This window comes from Balearica regulorum, chromosome 3, assembly GCF_011004875.1.
Source record: "Balearica regulorum gibbericeps isolate bBalReg1 chromosome 3, bBalReg1.pri, whole genome shotgun sequence".
NCBI classification, from domain to species: Eukaryota; Metazoa; Chordata; class Aves; order Gruiformes; family Gruidae; genus Balearica; species Balearica regulorum.
The window spans coordinates 96,318,769-96,339,040 of NC_046186.1; the positions used below are offsets into that span (position 1 = coordinate 96,318,769).

Sequence of the window (20,272 nt, forward strand, 5' to 3'; positions counted from 1 at the left end):
AAAGTCATTGGAAGCATCTATGCTTACAGTCTAAGGATGTAAAATGCAGAATTATTACCTCCCTTTTTAATAGGTTCTTTGTTATAGATTTATGAGTGTCTGTGGCATGCAAATTTTATCATGAAATAAGAGCTGTAAGGATTTTGATGTGAAGAAGCTAGACAAGCAGGAGGAGAAATGTGGAATGATGAAGATGGCTCCAAGTTTGTCTGCCTTCAGTCTGGTATCTTTTATTGTTTATGGGTAGGGAAGGAAAGATGCTTTCCTGGTGTTTTAGTTCCCCTCTAGCTTCCATAAAAGCACTTAACAGAATGCATTTTAAATGGATTTGGATTGATTTGTGGAAATGGTGTGGCCAAAGCACTGTACTAAAAACTCACCTTCTGATTTCAAAGGAAGGCAAGCATTAGCTTTGTTGTTGTACAATAAAAAAATGTAAGGCTGGCATTGCAGATTCTGTCTTGATAAACTCAAACGTCTGTGCTATTTTCTTAATAATTTTGTTGGCATGGAGAAATGATTCCATTAAATGTAACTGAAGTCTGCAATTGCCAGAAAATGATTACACTAGTAACACTTTTTCCTAATGTCCTCAGTGGATATTTTCTTTCCTCAGGTTACCAAATTCATACACTCTTAGCTGTGTAGTATCTGCCAGGCCTGTTCTTAAGCAAATGTTTTCAAAGGTTTCTTTCAGAAATCACTATAACAGGTGATACACTTTTCTCTCTGATAATGTAGAGACATTGTGGCTTACAGCTGCAATGGAAATTTGTCTTCCGGAAGTAGCTAACAACCTGCTTTCATGCCACCAGCCTTTCTTTACATCAGCGTAATGAGCTATTAAAATTTCTATTTCAAAAATAATAGTAGAGGACTAGGTTAATAGTTGAAGTAAAAAATCGGGTTTTCTTCTCTAAACACACTTGGGTTTACTCTTGCACGATGTTTCACCATCAATCTGACAGGTATGTGTTGGCACTAGTTAATTGTTGATGGATGTAAATGTCACCCTAAAATCAAAGGATTCACTGAAATGCAATCTCTTATCTTCTTGTGAAGTCTTATTCACCCTCCTGATCCAGTGAGAGGTGAGCACTTTTTTCTTGCTCATCTGGGTTTTTAAAATGGCATGTCACATCTGGCAGGTTTTGTTATGTTTTATTCCCATTCTTGCAGTCAAGATTTGTCGCAGCGTCTTCACTGTCATTTGTGCTTTGACTCAATCTAGAAGTGTTAATGAAAACTTGCTTTTATATAGCATATAATGGCATGTTGTCCATTTCCATACTTTGTTTATGTTTGTCAAAAAAATCCAAAATGCTATGTCTCCTCTTTGCTGGTGTAAGTAAGCTACTCTAAGGGTTGCATTTCCTAGTATAGAACTTGGTCCTCTGGCATGAAAATAGTTGTGTGCGTGAATAATAATTGCAGAAAACATTGGTCAGCATTTAGGATTAGAGTACGTACGTGTATTTTGGATGGCATTCAGTAACCTAAATGTAATACTGAGTGTCATCTGATGCATCCAAGAAACTCATGCGGGACTGCTGGCTATGGCACAGACCTAAAGGAGACCCATTGCCTCTCAGAGCAGTAGCTGGAGACTAGACAGAATAGTAGGATGCCTGAAATCATACTGGACACCCATGTTTAGACAAATGAATCCCACACATGTGACTGTCTGTTTTAGGCAGATGCAGATACATGTGTGTGTGTGCACACAGGCACAAAATCTCAGACTTTGCTAAGGTGGCATGTATTAAAATTTCACCATTTATGCATCAATGATGTAAGGAAAACTTAATAATTAAGTCAGTAGCTTCTGATAAACAAAACAAAGACACTAATAGATTAAGACAGATACTTAAAGTACAGTTAAATTTTTACTTTATTTGTCCATTCTCCCATCTTCCTATAGAAGGAGACACAAGTTTAGTAATGGTCTGGCAGCTTTTTCTGTTTGAAAATTCTTCCAAGTCAATAAAAGCCAAACATGACTGACAAAAGTTAAGCTCTAGAATCTATACTTAGACATCTGAAAAAATATTATCTGACTCTTCATAACAGCACAGCATCTGCAGAAACCTCAAATACCATAACTTGTCACTAGCTGTTTCTGGGCTTGAAAGCTTCCCAGAGAATTCGGGCAGCAGCAGAAGCTGTATACCTGCGTTTCCCTTTTCCTTCACCATCTCCACCATCATTTCTGACACACTCCTGATACCAAAGTTGGCAGGGGAGAGTTTCTATCAATTCCTGCATCAAAGCAATTTTCTTGTACATAGATCCAGTGCATTTGCTGTTGTGTTTTTTCCCTTAAGTTCTCCTCATTTTTCCCTATCCCCACTTTTCCATCTTCTGCCTTGTAAGGGTTTAAAATACTGGGGTGGGGAAAGAAATCTTGCTTTGCGTTTTGGGTCTGAACTGCTTGATCATTACTTTAATCATCATATGAGCAATTCAAGAGAAGCCATAGAAGTTTGCTTATCAGTCCTGCAGGCTGCCACTTCAACAGCCTTTGAAAACTGCAGTTTTAAGTGCTATTTAAGATCTGCAGTATAAGGGGAAATCAAAGAAGCTCTTTCTAAGACATAATGTAGATTTTAAAGTCAAATTATCTCAGCAAAGCAACACAGTGAAGCACCAAAATGGTAATAAATCTTCAAGGCAGAAATGAACCTCTTTAAAGTAGCTTGTCAGAGATCCTGTTCACTACTCTCGGAAGTTTTCAATTGCCTATTGATAATTTTTTTGTGAAGGTGATCACTTAAACATTGGTCACCAAGACACAGAAGAAAAAAAAAAATATCCTGGCCAGGCATTTTCTATAGTTGCCCAGGAAACACTGCTTCCCAGTTTAGCCAAGCTGAGATATGTATAAATCAGATTCACTGGAAGCACTGAACTTCATGCAACAGTTGATGTCTTGCTGTGCCCACCAAGTAGTTATGGATTCAACAACACAGATACTGAGTTGCACGTAGTAGCTCTGCATTGCTGTCTCAGAAATATTCAGAGCCAAGAGACATTTCTGCTCTTCAGATGTTCACTGGGCACTAGCAACGAAACCCCTTTTTGCAAGAGTATTCCTTTTGCTGCCTAATGTCAGGTGATTGCAGAAACTCATAGTGGATTCTTTCACTGTAGCAATGAAAGAGGAGAGGTGCTTTCTGTGCTGTCTTCAGCCTAAGGCAGGGGAAAGAAGAATGGCCCTCATAAAGGACTGTGCTGCTGTTGCAGATCTGCTTCGTTTGGGAAGAAAATCTTTAGTGTAGATTGTCTATCTCCTGAGTGGCTGATCTAACCACTGGATTATTAAACATAAAAATACCTGTATATAATGCAGTTGCAGTAAGAGGTTCTTTATTTTAAAAATAATAATTAATAAAAAATTCCCCAAAAAGACATGGACTGACAGTGTTTTGCGTAGAACCTAATCCAGTTGGTATGCTTGCGGGAACACCTACAAATTAAGTCCCAAGCAAGGTCTAAAAAAAAAAAAAAAAACCAACCCACACCAAACCATGTAGATCTTAATGTAGGCCTAAAAGTAATCAGAGCCCAGTCAAAACAAAATTACTTCTAGGCATCTGTATAAATAAAGTATTAAGCTGTTGTGCTTTTGACATCAGCTGTTTCTCGTATTAGCCTAAAAGCAGAGAGCTTGAAGATTACAATTTTGGATTTCCTCTTCTCAGATCCAAAAAGGGACTTTAACAGAATAGCTTAGTCTTTGGAGTCAAGACAAGCTTTTGAGGTAAGAACAGGTTTCATTAATGATTGTTTTCCTTTTTGTATTTTAGACTTTTTGTTGTAAACAAAGTTTTAAAAAAACCACCACCTGTAGTAGAAATGGTTCTACTCTAGAACAAAAATGTGGTTTAAATCTTATTATATGGACAAGACTAAAGTGGTATTATTTCAGAGAGCAGTGTTAAGGCCTTTAAGCTTGCTTGTTGCAAAATCTGGTTCTGATGTTTCTGTTGGCTATGGTTAGTGTTTGTGGTGTAATGTGTTACGGAAACATAGCTGCATTTGTACCTTTTGCTTCAGACAATTCATTATTTAAGGACTGTTGTAGACAAGGCCAAATTGGTACTACAAGAATTGGACGGGACAACAATAGTTGAGAAATAACATGTGATAAAGCAAACCAAAGAGTTGCTGCTGCCGCCCTTGTGCTGTTTGTAGCTCTGAAATGTCAAAAGTTGGCAAAAACATTTAACGTTCAGCAGGTCCAGAAATGCACTATGAGTTTGGAATGGGAAGTGCTATTGGTATTGATTTAGCTCTGTTAGAACAATCTAATATAGCCTGAGGTTCACATCAAAAAGTTAAGCATTGTGTCTTGAATTGGTATGTTTTTCCACTTGATCAGAATTTAGAACTTTATCAAATCTAATGTCTACACTTTAAACTGTAGACAGTTTCAGAGTGTCTACAGTCTATTTTTAAACTGACTGTAGTCCAGTTCAGAGAGTGGAGTATGTAAAGCCGTTTCCATGAAGTCAGTTTTCTTCATAGAAATTACTTCAAATGAAAATGGCCTGTAGTCACTCACTTGAAGCAAACAAGAGGTTGAAGGAAAGAGAGTACTAAGGATGCTGGAATTCCCGTACAGTATTGAATAAAGCTGCCTGCACTTTTCTGTAGGGCACCCCTTGTCTGAATTGCCACACTGATACATATGGCACCACTTCTGATGCTGCTTTGTGGCCTTGAAAGAAAAAGTAACTGAGGGACATGAGGTTCACTTTTGCTAAGCTATTTCCCAGTCCTTAGCTGTCTATTGAGACTAGCATCTTTTCCTGCAATCGTAATAGAACAACTGAAAAATTATATGGTGGTCATCCCTTTACATCATGGTTGAGATATATTAGTAGAAGCTGAGAAGTTTGTAGTACCATTACCTATATCTTACCTGATCAGAAAATCAGATGTCAATGTGTCTGGTATATTCACTAGAATTTGGTTTCACTTCAAAGTACTTCAGACTTCTGTGGAGTAAACTTGGTACAAAATTCATCATAAGAAGTTCCAATTCATGTGCTAATGGTTAAGACCAAAATGCTACTTCATCCTGAGTTTTTCATAAACCAAAGAAAACATGTTGGTTCTTTACGCATACCTCTTGTGACATGCAACAAAACCAAGATAAATACAGATGTCTCAGAAAATTTTCACTTTATTTTCCATGTTTATGTTTGAAAAAATATTGCATACAGGGGATATTCAGATTAGTGGGCCTGTCTACATTTAAAAGTAATAATAATGTAAAATGCGCCTTTTTTAGCACACAACAACTTTTATGCTAAGTAAAATAGGAACAGAATATTGTTTTAGAAATAAAATTACATTCACTGTCTGAATAATGTTTCAGAATGGAAATGAAAAATATATAAAGCATTTCTGTTAGAAGTATAAAATATATTGCTGGAAGTCAGTTGGCGTCCTGATGATTCATTGTTTTTCATTATTCTGTTGATGTTCTTAAAATAACTTTTTAATTTGGCCATGCCTATTGCCCCTCTGCTAGTTTTCAGAAAAATTTATTTTACAGCTATGCAAAACAGTTGGTCAGGGAGGCCTACTCTATGGTTGCTCCTGGTTATAGGTCTAGAATTAAGCCTATTTCAGACAAAGGTAAAGATAGTTGCCTTACAGGAATGCAAGTTAGTCCCTACAGTAGTTACATTTCTGTATTAAAAAACAACACCGAACACCACCAACAAAAAAAACCCAGAAACTTTTCAAGACTTACTCTGCAAGATGTATTTCAGTTTATTACAAACGTCAGAGTGATAGAATAATTTTGCCAATGTTTTGAGATAACTATCTAATTCTTAAACAATTTTAAAAATAGTTTGCATCACTTAATTATGATCATTCAATAAGGCTATTCTAGACGATGTTCAAAGGGTTTAAAGAGTTGTACATCCATCTCTAGTTGCATCTAGCCCTTTGATGCACAGTGTGTATATAAGACAGTTCTAGCAAAGAAATAGAAAATAACTTCCTTTGTTACAGTTGCTCAATTTTTTCAGATAGCCTATTTAAAGTTGATGGTATATTTTTAATAACCGCATGTGATTAGGATCCTAGCTTCATGCGTCACCTGAGAAGAGCCACCTTAAAACACACCACCACTGAAACAGAACAGCGTCATTTAGGTGTTACTAGACACTGTGACATCCTTTCTCTGCTCAGCTTGAGGTAATTTAGTTGCAGAACAAGATGGTATAATTAAAGACCAAATCCTTATCAGCACGCTTCACATGCAGTGGAACTAGTATTCCAGACAGCAGTTGTCATTGACAACAACTGAATTTTGGAAGTTGTGAAGTTCCTGGGTTTATTGCATGTCTTGATACCAGACTTTTAAAACATGTTCCTGGGTTTATGCACGTGCCCACCTATGCATCTGTTTTTCTTGTAACGTAATTTTGATCTGTAGTACCTGTTACTAATGATGGAAGGTGACTTTGAAACAATATTCTGCCTAGTGTTTTCATCTCATTAGATAAAAGTGAAATTGATGTATTCTCACTTTATACTGGATACCACAAACATAATAGGTAATGCTGATATAACTCAGATGAGTTGATTGACTGCCATGTAATTTAGCCAATATGACTGTAAATATTAACCTAGATTAACCTCTCCGACATTTGCAACCTGAAAAATAATCTGGAAATCTTGGGTACAGTTCTTAGTGGTTACTTGGCTATGCTGAAATAGGACTATAAACTTTCACATTACTTTGTTATTCTTAACACAGCTCAGAATTTCATTCTTCTATTTGCTTTTGGATTTACTATCTACTGTGAAAGTTTTGTTGTAAAAGAAGTTGTTTTGTGTGAATGGAAGAGATAATATCCAGTGTTTGTGGTTTTTTTAAACAGAGGTAGAAGCTTGTTCCACTTTAGTGGGGTTATCGTTGTTTATTTAATCATACGTTTTCATAATGTAAACCTTAATGGTGAGATCAAAGGCAGTTATGCTTGCAAATCCACAAAACCAACTCCTAGTTACAAATGCCAGCCTGAAAAAAACCTCATGCTTTCTTCTCCTCAGCATGTGCCTGTCAACACATACATTCTGTACAATGTGATAAGACACTTCTAGTTAACATGTGCATGCAACCAAAATAGATTGAAGGCATGTACTGAAATTTTTAAGACAGTACAGACTAAACAATCAGGAATTTAAGGCATGTTAGAAACAGGGAGGGAAAGTAATTGTGCTCATTTATTCAGTTTTAAAATGAAACAAAAAATATTACATAGATTTCTAATTGACAGTCAGAAATGGATCTTTTTAAATAGTAAGCACACAAAAAAAATCTAGTTTAGGAATATGAGAAAAGCACTCATCTAAAGAATAGGACTAGTTTACTAAAAAAAAAAAAAGTACAGTAGATTGTCCCACTGTATTTGCTTTTGTGTAATTAAAGTTCCAGCAGTCAGCTGCTTACTTCATAGCATCTTTGAAAACTTTATGAGGGTGTTGCCGCTCTGGCCTGCAAGAATCTGGCCTTTATGTCGTTCTCAATGTCTATGTAATTTCCATTGCATGGGATGCAAGTTACAAGCTTGCAATAGATGAGAAAACTATTGTCGTGCAGTAAGAATTCTGATTTAAGTGGCTACATGCATAGTACAGCAGAGCTAGATACCTTGCTGGAGTCCTGCAACATGCTCTGCTTTCCATGCAATATGATAAGCATTCTCCTATCAGTTCATAGGTGTTCTAAAGAGCGCTGAGGAAACTAGCTCATTTGTGTCCTGAAAGGTTGGCAATTCCTATTCTGAGTCCTTATTCTTAAAATGAGTTCTAATATATACTAGAAACCTTGCAGTTCTGCAGTGTCTATTTAGCTAGCCTAAAGAAATCTAGTCCTATCACTGCTGCCAGATAAAATGAAAAGGTAAAAAGAAAATTTAAACAAATAGCAGGAGTCAGGATTGTTTTGCATGAACCAGTGGTTCATGCTCTGTCCCTTGAAAATGCAATTTTTGTGCTTGTTCAGCATGTAGGTGGAGATTTGTTTTTGCCAAGCCTCTGTTCAGATTCCTAGTAATCATATGCAGTTTGTTACAATTGCACTTTCCTGCATGTGTTTGATACATAAACTGACTGTTCTTGTATTAGGCCATGAGGATGGTAGCTGATGCTTCCCAGGTGCTGGGACAGACAAGGCATTTCGTGACACTTCACTGAAGACTGTTCTGTCCTGTTTCCTGTGCTCCCCACACTTTTCTCTCCAGATTAACCTTCTTCCCCCTCAAAAAAAGTGGGTGCTGTTGCCTAATGTGGTTATTGCCCTGCTGCTGACCTAGCCTAGGCATGACATCAGTACTGGGGTAGGATGTGTCAGCTTCCTCACAGCAGAAGGGAGCATAAAGTAGGAGAAACTGAGCTGAAAAGTTCTTAGGGTATGAGAGGGGTGTATTACAAGTTGCATACTTTAAACAAGCAGAATGGAATCTCTTAGAACAAGCAGAAGGGTATTAGCTACTTAGATTTTTGTCACTTAGAGGCAGTTTGTACCAAGTCAGGGAAGCTAAACCAAGTTTAAGAGGTAATACAAAAGACAGGGCAAAAGCAGACCGATCAAGCAAGTTGAATTCACTTAAAAAGGTCCAGCCGAAAGTGATTGAGTCTCATAAAAATGAGGCCAGCAGCTAATGCAGAATAAAGGAACTCATTTTTCTAGACGGACAAAAAAAGCATATGCAAGGGCTGTTACTTTAGTGCAGCTGATGTGCTTAAGAGCCACATCTTAATCTTTGATAACTTGCTGCTTTAGATATACCCATGGGTGCATCTGGCTATATGTAGCCTAAAGGCCAGCAGTCAAGAATAAAAGGTGCAGAACTAGTATCATTACCTGTTTGTTAGGGTTTGTTTGGCCTGCCTTGAGGGTTAGAGAAAGTAGCAAAAGCACAGCAACGCTCTTAAGTCCAGGCTTTTAACTCCTGTGCTTAGGGAGTTTTCAAAAGGCCAATCAAACTGCCTTCAGCACTACTTTGGACCACCTGACCAGCATAGTACCTGGCCTAGTACTCATCTGTTCTATGCCACTAGAAGGGATGAGGTGGTGTTTCTTTTCTGTGTGATTTGAAGTGTTGTATGGTTTCTTCCCTCTGCCCACTATCTTTGCCAGCTGCCACCGGTGAGGGTTGGATTTCAGAGGTCAGAGTCATGTGTTAAGTGAGACAGCCTGAAACGTGTGTGAGGTAACACTGATTTCTGAAAAGTGAAGCAGAAATTGAATGTTTTGGAAGGCAGACAGAGGCATAATTAATATGAAAAGTTGCATAACTATTAAAAAAAAAAGTTCCAAGCTACAACAATCATCAGAGAACCTTTTAATCATACCAACAATTGCCCACTATACACAAAATACCAAAAGATACAGAGTCAATGGGTCATCAGGGATGTTATATTGACTCTTTTGTTCAGGTAACATGAAAAATTCAGTCCAACACCTACCTATACTTCTGAAAAGCAAATAGGTAACTACAGATTCACCTAATGTAGGTAAAATTTAATGAAGGATTATTTATCACTGAGAGAATTTGATGCAAAAAGACTGAGTTATGAAGCCTCTGTCCATAGTTTTGTGGATATTAGAGTGGTCTTTGACTTCCTCAGTGGATGAGAAAGTGACTCCTGTTTCAACTGAACGTTACTGAGTGAGCAGCTGGGGTTGCAGGGACTTTTTTTGTTGTTTTGTCCTTGATACATGTGTAATAGCCCGCAAAATGCTATAAATAACTTGATTACATTTCATTTTAAAGTTGAAAAGATCCACCTGAAGCATAAGTTTAGCCAAGGCCACAAACTCATGTGAGTTTTAAATATACATAACATCTTACCATGCCAAAGCATCTCAAGGCTTTTTATAGAACATCTACAATGCCATTGTTAAATGAATGAAAACAAGCAAGTCTTTGGTTTGAGAGGCAAGAGCCAAAATATCCAGCAACAAAAACAAGTAGCAGAAACAGAATGTCCAGAAATGGAAGAATGAAACAAGGTCAATAAAGAGTACCTAAGGCACCTTGTTTATAGTCATCTTTGCTACACTCCTTAAGACCTCCAAATAATATGTAAAACTGCAAATGCTAAGGAATGTGAAGATGAAACAGCTGAGGACACTGTGAAGATGAAACAGCAGAGGACAAAATACGCTACTCTTATTCCTAGTTAAAATTCCCATGATCAAAGGATGTGAATAAATGCATTTTTCCAAGCGATAATGAAGTAAAGAGAAGAATCAGAGCTAGGAAAATGAATGACAGGAGGAACCAGTACCATTAAGAGTAAGTTCATTTGATATCCATGAATTGCAAGTCAAAATGAAGTAGAAAAGAAGGCTGGACACTGAGATGTGGATATTTTCTTTAATGTCTAGTGCATTTCTCTGTCTGAAGTACTATAGAAGGTGGAAATATCCCACTCGATTTAAAAATTAAAAAAAATAGGAGAATGCAGTCTGTACTTGCTTCAGGAAGATGCACTGTACAGTAGGAAGTAGAAAATTGTCCTTGCAAAAAAAAAATATGCAAAGGAGAATTTTGAAGAGGGATGGGAATTCAGTGTATTCTACAATAAATACTTTTAATCACCAACTTAGTTGAGACTGTCATCAGATGTAGTATGTAGTTGACTAGTAATATAAGCTACATCTGAGGACAGACTGGTTAAGTTTTGGTTTTGGCCCTTCCTCCTTGCAAATCAATACCAATTAAAAAAAAATGAGGGGGGAAGAACCCCATTACTACTTTGTCTTAGTACTAGATGGTTTGTGAAAGTGAAGTCAGCTGTATTGAGTCAGTTCCCTGTTCTCATACTAGGAAATAGAGCTTATAATTAACACCCTCTTGCAGTCTTCAACATAACTGGCTTACTACATGTCTGCTGAACCTGGGTGCAAGATGTTCAGTCAGTTTCCAAATTTCTTCCCTCCCTACTGCTAGCCAGAGGGAAATTCATCCCTTTGCCTACTTTTCAAGACCAAAAGAAAGAAAAACCCTCTATCCATCTCAGTCTCTGGCCTTATTTGAATATTAGTGCATTTATACACACAACTCTAAAAGTTTCAGAACACCATGAGAGATTAGAAGGAGAAATTGCCAAGAAATCTGTAGGTTTCCAAACGTGTGCAGCAGAACAGGAAGTCAGGTTAGCTGAACATTTCAGGCGATACAAATACTTGTAAGTTTTTCACATAGCTTTGGGAATATCAAACTAAAGTCTGCAATAGCCAGAAGCCTGGTTACATTTTAATGCATATTAATTAAAAACTGTACAACAGCATTTAGTGTTCATGAAGATGATTGTTACACTTTTGGCATTTTTAGGAAAGCACGTCAAGCTTTAAAGTAGAATAAGACTGTACTGTCTTTCAGTACCTAGATTACACTGAGAATTTGTGCTCACGAAGTACAAAAAAACCACAAACGTTTTCCTCAATGTCTGCTTTTACCTTGTGTTCTCCCCTCAGGTATGGCCCATTTCCTGTTCCCTCGGAGCTACCTTTGGCTATATGGCTGGTCTGATTATTGCACCTCTGTGGATACACTGGAACCGGAAGCAGCTTACATACAAAAGCAGATAACTGGAGCAAAAAGAGACAAGGTATTTCTTTGTGCAGATTCCATACAGACTGTGCAAAAGTTGTTGTTTTTATAAGAGAGAGATATATGTATGTATGTATGTATAGTCAAAGCAGAAGACTATCCAAATTCATTTAGAGTATTTTAGGCCAAGCATCTCCACTCAATAAAATCACATAGATGCCATTTCAACATGGTGCAGTTTTTGCTTCCTCTAGACTATGTAACCCTGAGAGATTGTACCTTCCAGTCTGAATAAAATATTTGTAACAGATGTGGTGGCTTCTTATTACAAGTTCATTGAGTTTGATTTTATTCCTCTGGATTTCACTGGTTGTAGAAGGCAGAATCGTAGTTTTAGCTTTCAAACGTGTAGCAAGTTCACCGTGTACTTAATGCATTGTAGTTAAATTCAGTAGAATTTCACAGTAAGCCTGGCCATTGTCAAATGTATCTCACGTGATCAAACAGCAGTTTATGCATCTTGAGCCTATTCTTTTCTTCACTGTGTGTTTCTTTGGAGTTAGAATGGCTATAATAGCTTCATCAAAAACGGTCTTCAGTCCTTTCTGTGTTAAAGCTGAACACTCCACATAGCAGTAGGCTCCTATCTGTCAAGAAAATAAGTTCATTCAATAGCAATATATTTCAGCTGTTCAGTTCTATCTGTGCAGTTCTGCTGTTTGTTTTTTTTCCTACAGTGCCATCACAATGTTTGGCTGTGATCTAGAATTTTATCTAAATCTGCTTCTCCCTGTAGGAGGAAAGATTTATCTTTTGGCCAAAGATCTGGAATGTACCTAAGTTGGTTTGCTTTATAAAGGAGGTGTATTAAATAAGCTCTTTCAATTGGCAGTGGGGTCCTAAGGTCATTTGATCGTTAAACAGCAAAAAATAATTACACAACCAATTTATATTTCAAAAATAAGTGTCCTGAGAAGCATTATCCATGCAGTGTGTTAAAATGGTAGTGTAGCATTCTCAAATGATTTCTTAAAGATGCTTCCAACATTTTGCTTGAGCAGGAGAGATGCCTTCCACCCTCAACCACTCCGTGATTTTAATTCTCTCTAATGCTTATGTAGTTTTTATAAGTGTCTATGCAGAAAGTTACAACTATTACAACAGGGAAGTGCTTGTTAGCTGTATTCAACAATGTAAGTAAATATTGCTAACTGGTAACAAGTCATAAGATTTCATATGTTGACTGGTAAAAAAAATGGGCAAAGCGATGAAGAAAAAGTCAATTGGAAATAGGGCTTTTTGCTTCTTTGCTTTGGTTGCATTTAGGAGTATCTGGTTTACCTCTTTCGCTAACTTCTGTCCTTGCTCCACAGATACGGGCTTCTCTTTCATGTCGTTCAGTCTTGCCAGAGTTTTTGGGTCATCGCGAAGATCAATCTAGCAAGAAAGATTGCAGTCATGTTGGAATACTTTTTCTAAACAAAAGTCAGCACGCTATATGATACCCTCTTTTTAAAGCAAAATTATTTAATTAATGGAGTATTAAATGTATAAAAATGGAGTCATGTCATGATTCGGACTGTGGACCCTTCCTGATCCAAAAGCCCTGGAAATTTAAGCTGTGAACTACTACCTTTAATCCAGAAGGAACAAACGTTTATTCTGTAATTCAGCTCTTCAATTAGAAGTGATCATCTTGGAATACCAGAATCTATACCCAGCAGTGGCAGAAGGGTTAACCCAAACACAACACCAACATGTGGGTCACTTTGTAATTGAAGTCCAGACCACTGCCCACAAGAAGCAAGAGGAAATTGTCTCACTTTTCCCCTTGCTCCTTTGCTTCAGCAAATATTGGATGTGACCAATAGTTGCAGACCCAAGTAATTCCAGTCACATGGGCATGAACAGACAATTTTATTCCTTAGGTCCCATGACTTTATAGAAAGTCACACGGAGAGATGCAGCCAATCTTGCCACGCTGTTTAAAATGCATATATTTTAACAAAACGGAGGTAGCTCTTTAAAGACCACCACAGATCTAGGTTCTTCTGCCACGTGTTAGGGTCGTTCCTCCAAAGCAAGAAGGAGATGCTGTTTGGGTCCTGTCAGGCCTGAACTTAGAGCCCAAAGAAAAGGCACCATACAATGACCTGAATTGTTTAAATAAAGTAGAACAGAACCAGATATACCTGTGTTCCTACTAGTAAAAAGGGAACATTAGGCGCATATTCCTTCAACTCTGGTACCCACTCTTCCTTCACGTTTTGAAATGAAGCAGGATTTACCACTGAGAAGCAGATAAGGAAGACATCGGTCATAGGATAAGATAAAGGTCTCAGACGATCATAGTCTTCCTGAGAAAGAAAAATTCTGTTATCTGCAATATTGTTGCTTGCATTTTGTTAATTTCAACAGTTATATTCAGAAACATTCACATTTCAGGAATTTTGTTGAAGCAAACTTTCTGAATGTTTACAACTATTCCAGGTTAGTTAGTGTGGCTGTGAGAGCAAAGTCTGCATATGAGGGTAATTATATGTGAATATAAATATAAACCCCCCTGTGTGTTAATACTGATAGAAACTTAACTTCTGTATGAGAATATACAGAAGACTACCCTTTAAAAAGTTTTCACTTTAAGGAGGAAAAAAAAAAAAAAAAAAAGAAAGGCTTATGGTTCACACATGCTTGCAGATCAAAGGTTAGCATTTGTTTGCCCAAAGACAGCACATGTGACTGCTGCAGAGCCATCCAGGTTATGCTAGGCTCCATTTAGGCTATTTAACACACCAAAATTACATGTTCTCTTTTAGATCATATGTAGAGGTGATATTTAAGTCCCTCCTTAGAATTTTCTTTCTGTCTCAGAAGAATTACTGTCCTGTTGCTAATGATCAGGGCAGACGAAGTAAGGATCAGAAGGGACCTCTTTTGTCCAGACTCTGCTTTCTATAAACAAGCCCAGCAATGAGTGGGGAGAAGCAGAATTTAAAGATCAAGAACACTATCAGGGGAACATTAATGCCCCCTTTTTTTTTTTTTTGGGGGGGGGGGGGTGGTAATGTGAAAAGATTATTATTTGGTCATTTAGAATCATATCATTTAAAGACACGAGTCCTACTGCCAGGGCATACAATACCCTGGCAACAGAGACACCTAGAAGCATTGTCCCTACTGTAAAACAGAGTCCCTCTAGCAAGAGAGCAAGAAAGTAGATTTTGCCATATTTTTTAGCTAAGAGCAGGAAGGAAGAACATGCCCCAGGTTCTCTCTGCAAGGCTTCCTTTGGCCTATGGCAGTGAACCAATGCCGTACCAAATGCTGTACCATTCCTACCTTAGGCTTTTTTCTTTTTTCTTTTTTTTTTATAACATCAATAATTAAGACTGAGCCCAGGCATTGCAGAGACAGCAAAGAATGCTGGTTTTAGTCCTTCTCTTCCACAATAAACACTATTTTATTATGGCTGCCACAGCAGCCTCCCTCTTCTTCCCCATGGAAGCTCCCCATCTTCATTAAATCTCACAAATATTGGAATGATTTCTTCATTAAATGTAGAGACAGAAATGTAATTCAACTCCATGTTTGAAATGAGCCAGAAAATTAAATTTTCATTTCCTTGGCAACCATCACATTACCAGATTATTAACGTATAGTTGCACCCTCAAAAAAGCCCGTCATTGATTAGTTGTTGAGTTTTAAAGATGGTGTCACTAGAACTTCAGAAAACATGTGAGAACTTCCTCAGAGGAGTTTCTGTTAGACCCATGTTTTCATTTGGAAGTCAACAGCTCTGGGAGGAGGGCCCTTACCCTCATTGTGAAATGGAGAAAACACGCATGGGAACAAGCACCGGAAGAGACTGCACTAGCAAGGAAGCCAACGGGCCAATGCTCTTCAGTGTCTATTTACACAATATTCTTTATCTGCAATCAGTATTCTCATGTGTCATTTTGATACCAGTCTCGTATACTCTATGGTTTTGTCAATAAGCTAGAGCATGCTTAGCTGTAAACACGGGTTCCCAATTTCACAACCACAGTAACTGAAACTACTGTGAAACTGCAACATTTGACAGGCCTTTTTGAAGATCAGTTGTCTCCCTGCTAGTGTCAGGCTCCTATCCCGTTTCCAAAGAAAAAAACTAGTAACCACGTCTTTTCCACATCTGTGGATGTTCATCATAGAAGGCAGAAATAACTTTAAAAAAATCACAATAGCAACTTGAAACTATTTAGCATTCAATTCTTTGTTTAAGCATGTATTTTATGGTTCACTTCTACTACTGACTGTAGTTAGATCCTGCTCGGGGTTGCCACTCTGTTATCTAGGGTGGAGATCGAAATCCTAAAAGAAGCTTCCCAACTGCAAATTACACTGGTCCCTGGAGTACAAAATCTGCATGCAAGAACATGCAGGCAGATCTGTCAGTTGCTCTCATATTCAGCCCTACTAAATCGTATGCAGGGTATTACTGAAAAAGTTTTCTTAAAAAAAAATAAATTAGTTTAAAGTCATAATTTATGCCTAATATCAAAGAGGTGCCTTCACTACACTCAACATCTTCTAAAAATATCACACCTGGGTTGCAATAATTAGAGTACTGTCTGCATTAAATATTGGAATGGAGAAAACATGTCATTGTCACCAGAAATTACTGTTAGTCCACTGACCTTAAAATACCTCTTAGTTAATCCATGTCAAATTACAGACAGACCTTTTATTCATAGCAAATGCTAATCATTTTCTGATCTGAAAGCTGAGTTACGTTTGCATGGTTTACTTCAAAACTTTCATATTTAGTTTATCTTTTTAAATCCCATTAGGTAGAAATCCTTGTACATTTAGCCACATCTTGGTGCTGCACCTTACTTCCCAAGTATTCATCAGCAGTCGTGTGGGAGCGAGCGATGTTACTGCCCTTTAAGGCATGTGCGTTGCTGAACTCTTCCTGTCCCTGCATCTATTTATATGCCTTTTGATTTATCCCCTGTCCCATCTGCACTGGGCAAAGCTGTGGATCCATCCCGTGTAATGAAGAAGTTAAACTGAAGGCAAGTGCAGTGTGATTGAATACATCATGTACCACGGCCAAAGATGTACACAGTATTCTCTACGGTGACTTCACTGCATTTACGCTTACTCAAATTAACAGAGAATTTGGCTATACCCACCCATCCTGCTGCTTGAAACAAGTCAGTGCTGCCAGGCTCTCCTTTGAACCTTGTCTGTGATATGAAAATTAGGTTTGTATCGATACTAATAACAGCAGGTAATTCTAATAAAGCCTCATGATTAGACCGGTCCTGGGTCCTCCTAAGAGAGACCCTGGCTTAAATGTTACCGGCATCTAGTAGGCTGTCTGGGCTTAAAGACTCCTTCTGCTCCCCAACAGCCCCTCAGAAATAGCAATCAAACCTGAAAACTTTCCCTGCTGTATTGCGCCTAAATAATTGCTGCACTTGGTGGAAGAATCTGAAATATCAAATTAATTTAGACTGAATATTAGAGAAGCCTGGAAAAATCTCATTGCTTCAACCGTAATTTATTTCCTGAATCTAGTATAAGGGAAATAAACGTGGTTTATTCTAAAATTAAATGCAATGGCAAAATCTAATTATACTAGCCAGTCAACATAAATTCCAATTTGAGTGCATGTACACACCACACTGTACAGCAATTAGACTTCCAATCTAATTGGAGGATGCACTGCGTGTATATTTAGGCATTAAAAATATTTAAAGAATGTAACTGGAATATTTTAAGAATATGAATAAGATGGGCAAGAAAGCCAGTAAGGATCAAAATATGTGGTACGAGTCTCAAAAACTCCAGGCTGTAATAGTGAAATGGCTCATTTTTCCAACATACTCTGCACTTCAAGACAAAATTGTTCGCTGTTTGCTGAAGCAGATGAATACAGATAGAAAAACATGCTGAAAATATGAGAGTTCTAATAACTTTAAACAAATCGGACACAGGTATGTTGGCTTAATTAATGTTATATGGAGCTGTGATCCCTATGAAAGATACTACAGTGCAGCAGGACCACCCATCATTTACATAGTATCTCTGTGAGGAGATGGAGAAACTAATGAGTTGGCTTCTCAACTACAAACTGTGAAGGACTGTTTGGGGGTTTTGTTTTGTTTTTAAGAGGGGAGAATGGAAAGTCATACCTTTAAATTTTCATTTGCCCTAGTTTTTATATTCTGCAGCTAAGTCTAGCATTGCCTTTATCTTAGCTCCTTAAAAATATCTCATTTAGGTCTCTTTTTCCATTTTACAGTACCTAATAATCTGCCTCTGAGATCTTCTGCTGCCTTGTACTTGAATACTGAATCACTGATTTTCACTGTATTTTGGATGTTCAGGTGGATTTGATTTAACATGTCCAAAATTTGGCTATTTCTTTTCCTGACATTTACCTGCCCAAAAACAGAGGTCTTGAGGAACTTTTGGTATGCAGACTGAAGACTGGTATTGCAATGCTGCAACATTATATTCTTCATTTCAAGGGTTTGCTCAGACTAAAAGTAGAATTGATTTTGAACTAATACTTTTGCTCAATTCCACGGCTATCAGCTGAGACACATAGTTAAAAACACACAAGCTGTATTCCTAACTCTGCTGCTGACACAATAGGTAGCCCTGAGCAAATTATTATCCTCTCTCTACTTGCATCTTCCCATCTGTTGGGGTGACCCGTAGGGGTCTGCCAGCTTAATAATGCATTAGTCTTTGCAGAGCACTCCAAAAGCCTTTGATGTACAGGGCTTATGTGCAGTGGGATAGTCTTAAAAAAATAAATTAAGACAAAGTGAAGTCCAATAATTTCTGGACAACCTTCTTGACCCACAAAAAGCATTATTTCCTTGTATTTATTAGAAAACTGAAGTAAAAGGTGCAGGCATACTGAGATCCCATAATACTAGCGCCCCTGTAGCTCCCCTGTTTTATGGTATCACGCTCCTCCCTGCCCAAATTAAAGTGACAGGGACAGAGGTCATAGAATCACAGAATGGTTTGGGTTGGAAGGGACCTTAAAGATCATCTAGTTCCAACCCCCCTGCCATGGGCAGGGACACCCTCCACTAGATCACGTTGCCCAAAGCCCCATCCAACCTGGCCTTAAACACTTCCAGGGATGGGGCCTCCACAGCTTCTCTGGGCAACCTGTTCCAGTGCCTCACCACCCTCACAGTAAAGAATTTCTTTCTAACATCTAATCTAAATGGACCCTCCTTCAGCTTAAACCCATTACCCCTCTCTCAGTAATGTGGGACCACAGGCCTCTTCCTCCTCTGGGATGGTAATGGGGCTCTCTAGCCAATTTGGAGAGATGAAAGGCAATTAGAAGAGTCACCTTTGCAGTCAATACCTTCCCATGCCTTGACCAAGACCTTTGGGGAAATTCATACCTCTCAGATCTGCTTAGAGGTAGCGAAGATGTTAACCTACATCTGTTTGATTTTTTTTTTTTCCTTGCAAGTATGAAGGCTAGCGTCTTTAATCAAGTAGGAAAAACTGAATTCTGGTATGTCAGGGGCCCTGAGCAAGATGTGTCATGCTTCTGTTTTAATTCAGGCCCAGCATATTATACTCTGGTGCAACCAAGTAGTTAATGATTTTATGTGTTTTGCAGCTTCGGAAAGAAATGCTAACGCTATGCCTCTAGTTACATCATACTGACAAACTCTCATAAACAAAAGGATAAGCCTCTTTCTTTTCTATTTGGAGAAAGTATAAAGTGGATGGGGGGAACAAAATAAAGCTTGCATGACTGGAAGAAAAACGAGCTCAACAACTCTAGGTTTGTGATCTCGGTGTTAGCAACCATCTGTTGCTTTCACAGCTTACAACAGCAATCATAAGAGGAGGTTCTCGCTCCCAACCATCTGTTTTTAGAGGGGAAGCCAAAAATAGACATCAGGCGGACTTGCTAGAGGAATCCAACCTTTACGCAGTGAAGGGTTATGACTGCTGCTGCTGCAAAGGGTCTCGGTGAGGCCCACATACGCAACTAGCCAGTTTCTGCAGAGCAAAATCCCAGCTAAAAGCCCAAGTTGTAACCTGTTTCATAATAGGGCTTGGTAAGGACAGTCGAAAGTCCTCTCTCAGTATGAATTGCCATGCTTTAATTTTTTAAGTGCATTTCAAAGCTATCCTTCAAGACCGCATTTTTCATAGTTTTCCTGAAAAGAAATTTCTGTTTCAGAAGGCCCCCTGCAATTTTCGGAAAACATAACAAGTGAACCATAACAACTGTTGTAGCTAACACGGGCCCCAGGGACCTAGTAACAGCTCATCGTTACCCCAGTGGACACACCCTGCCGTGTCCCCCAGATTAGTCGAATTAAAAGCTGATCTGCAACTTCGCCACAAGCACCAGGCAAAGCCTCTGAGAGCAACTGCCAGCTCCAGAAGCACACCAGGAAACAGAATTCACCCCACTGAATCACCCTGCGGTTTCTGATTCCACGAGATGCTTGGGTGGGGGAGGAGAGGGAGGGAAGTGGTCTGTGCTGCCCCATGCCAAGCACAAATTGCTTCCCTGGCTAAAATAACTATCCAAAATTTTTCAGCCTGGGGTGCGTAGCGCCGTAACCCTTTGCAGGGAAGGAGGCCGGAGCGTCCCCGGGACGCTGGCTTCCTGGCACTGCCGCTGACAAGGCACC

The 20,272-nt window shown here is 38.5% G+C and overlaps 2 protein-coding genes across 7 annotated transcripts in view; one reads left to right on the forward strand and one right to left on the reverse strand.

Moving 5' to 3' along the window:
- Nucleotides 1–15,163, forward strand: part of PIGF (phosphatidylinositol glycan anchor biosynthesis class F) — a 24,347-nt gene extending 9,184 nt beyond the window's left edge. For 2 of the 6 annotated variants that reach the window (XM_075749074.1, XM_075749075.1), the window contains exons 6-7: nucleotides 11,516–11,649; nucleotides 12,965–15,163. In XM_075749074.1, the coding sequence (XP_075605189.1) occupies nucleotides 11,516–11,629 (114 nt within the window). In that variant the 3' untranslated portion in view covers nucleotides 11,630–11,649; nucleotides 12,965–15,163. Of the gene's footprint in view, nucleotides 1–73; nucleotides 3,129–3,150; nucleotides 4,503–4,527; nucleotides 11,902–12,964 lie in introns of those variants that run through there. The other 4 variants (XM_075749076.1, XM_075749077.1, XM_075749078.1 and 1 more) reach the window with 4 other exon arrangements.
- Nucleotides 5,171–20,272, reverse strand: part of RHOQ (ras homolog family member Q) — a 25,238-nt gene continuing 10,136 nt past the window's right edge. The window contains exons 3-5 of the mRNA XM_075749080.1: nucleotides 13,784–13,948; nucleotides 12,933–13,028; nucleotides 5,171–12,238 (exon numbers count right to left, since the gene is read on the reverse strand). Of these exons, the coding sequence (XP_075605195.1) occupies nucleotides 12,083–12,238; nucleotides 12,933–13,028; nucleotides 13,784–13,948 (417 nt within the window). The 3' untranslated portion in view covers nucleotides 5,171–12,082. The remainder of the gene's footprint in view (nucleotides 12,239–12,932; nucleotides 13,029–13,783; nucleotides 13,949–20,272) is intronic.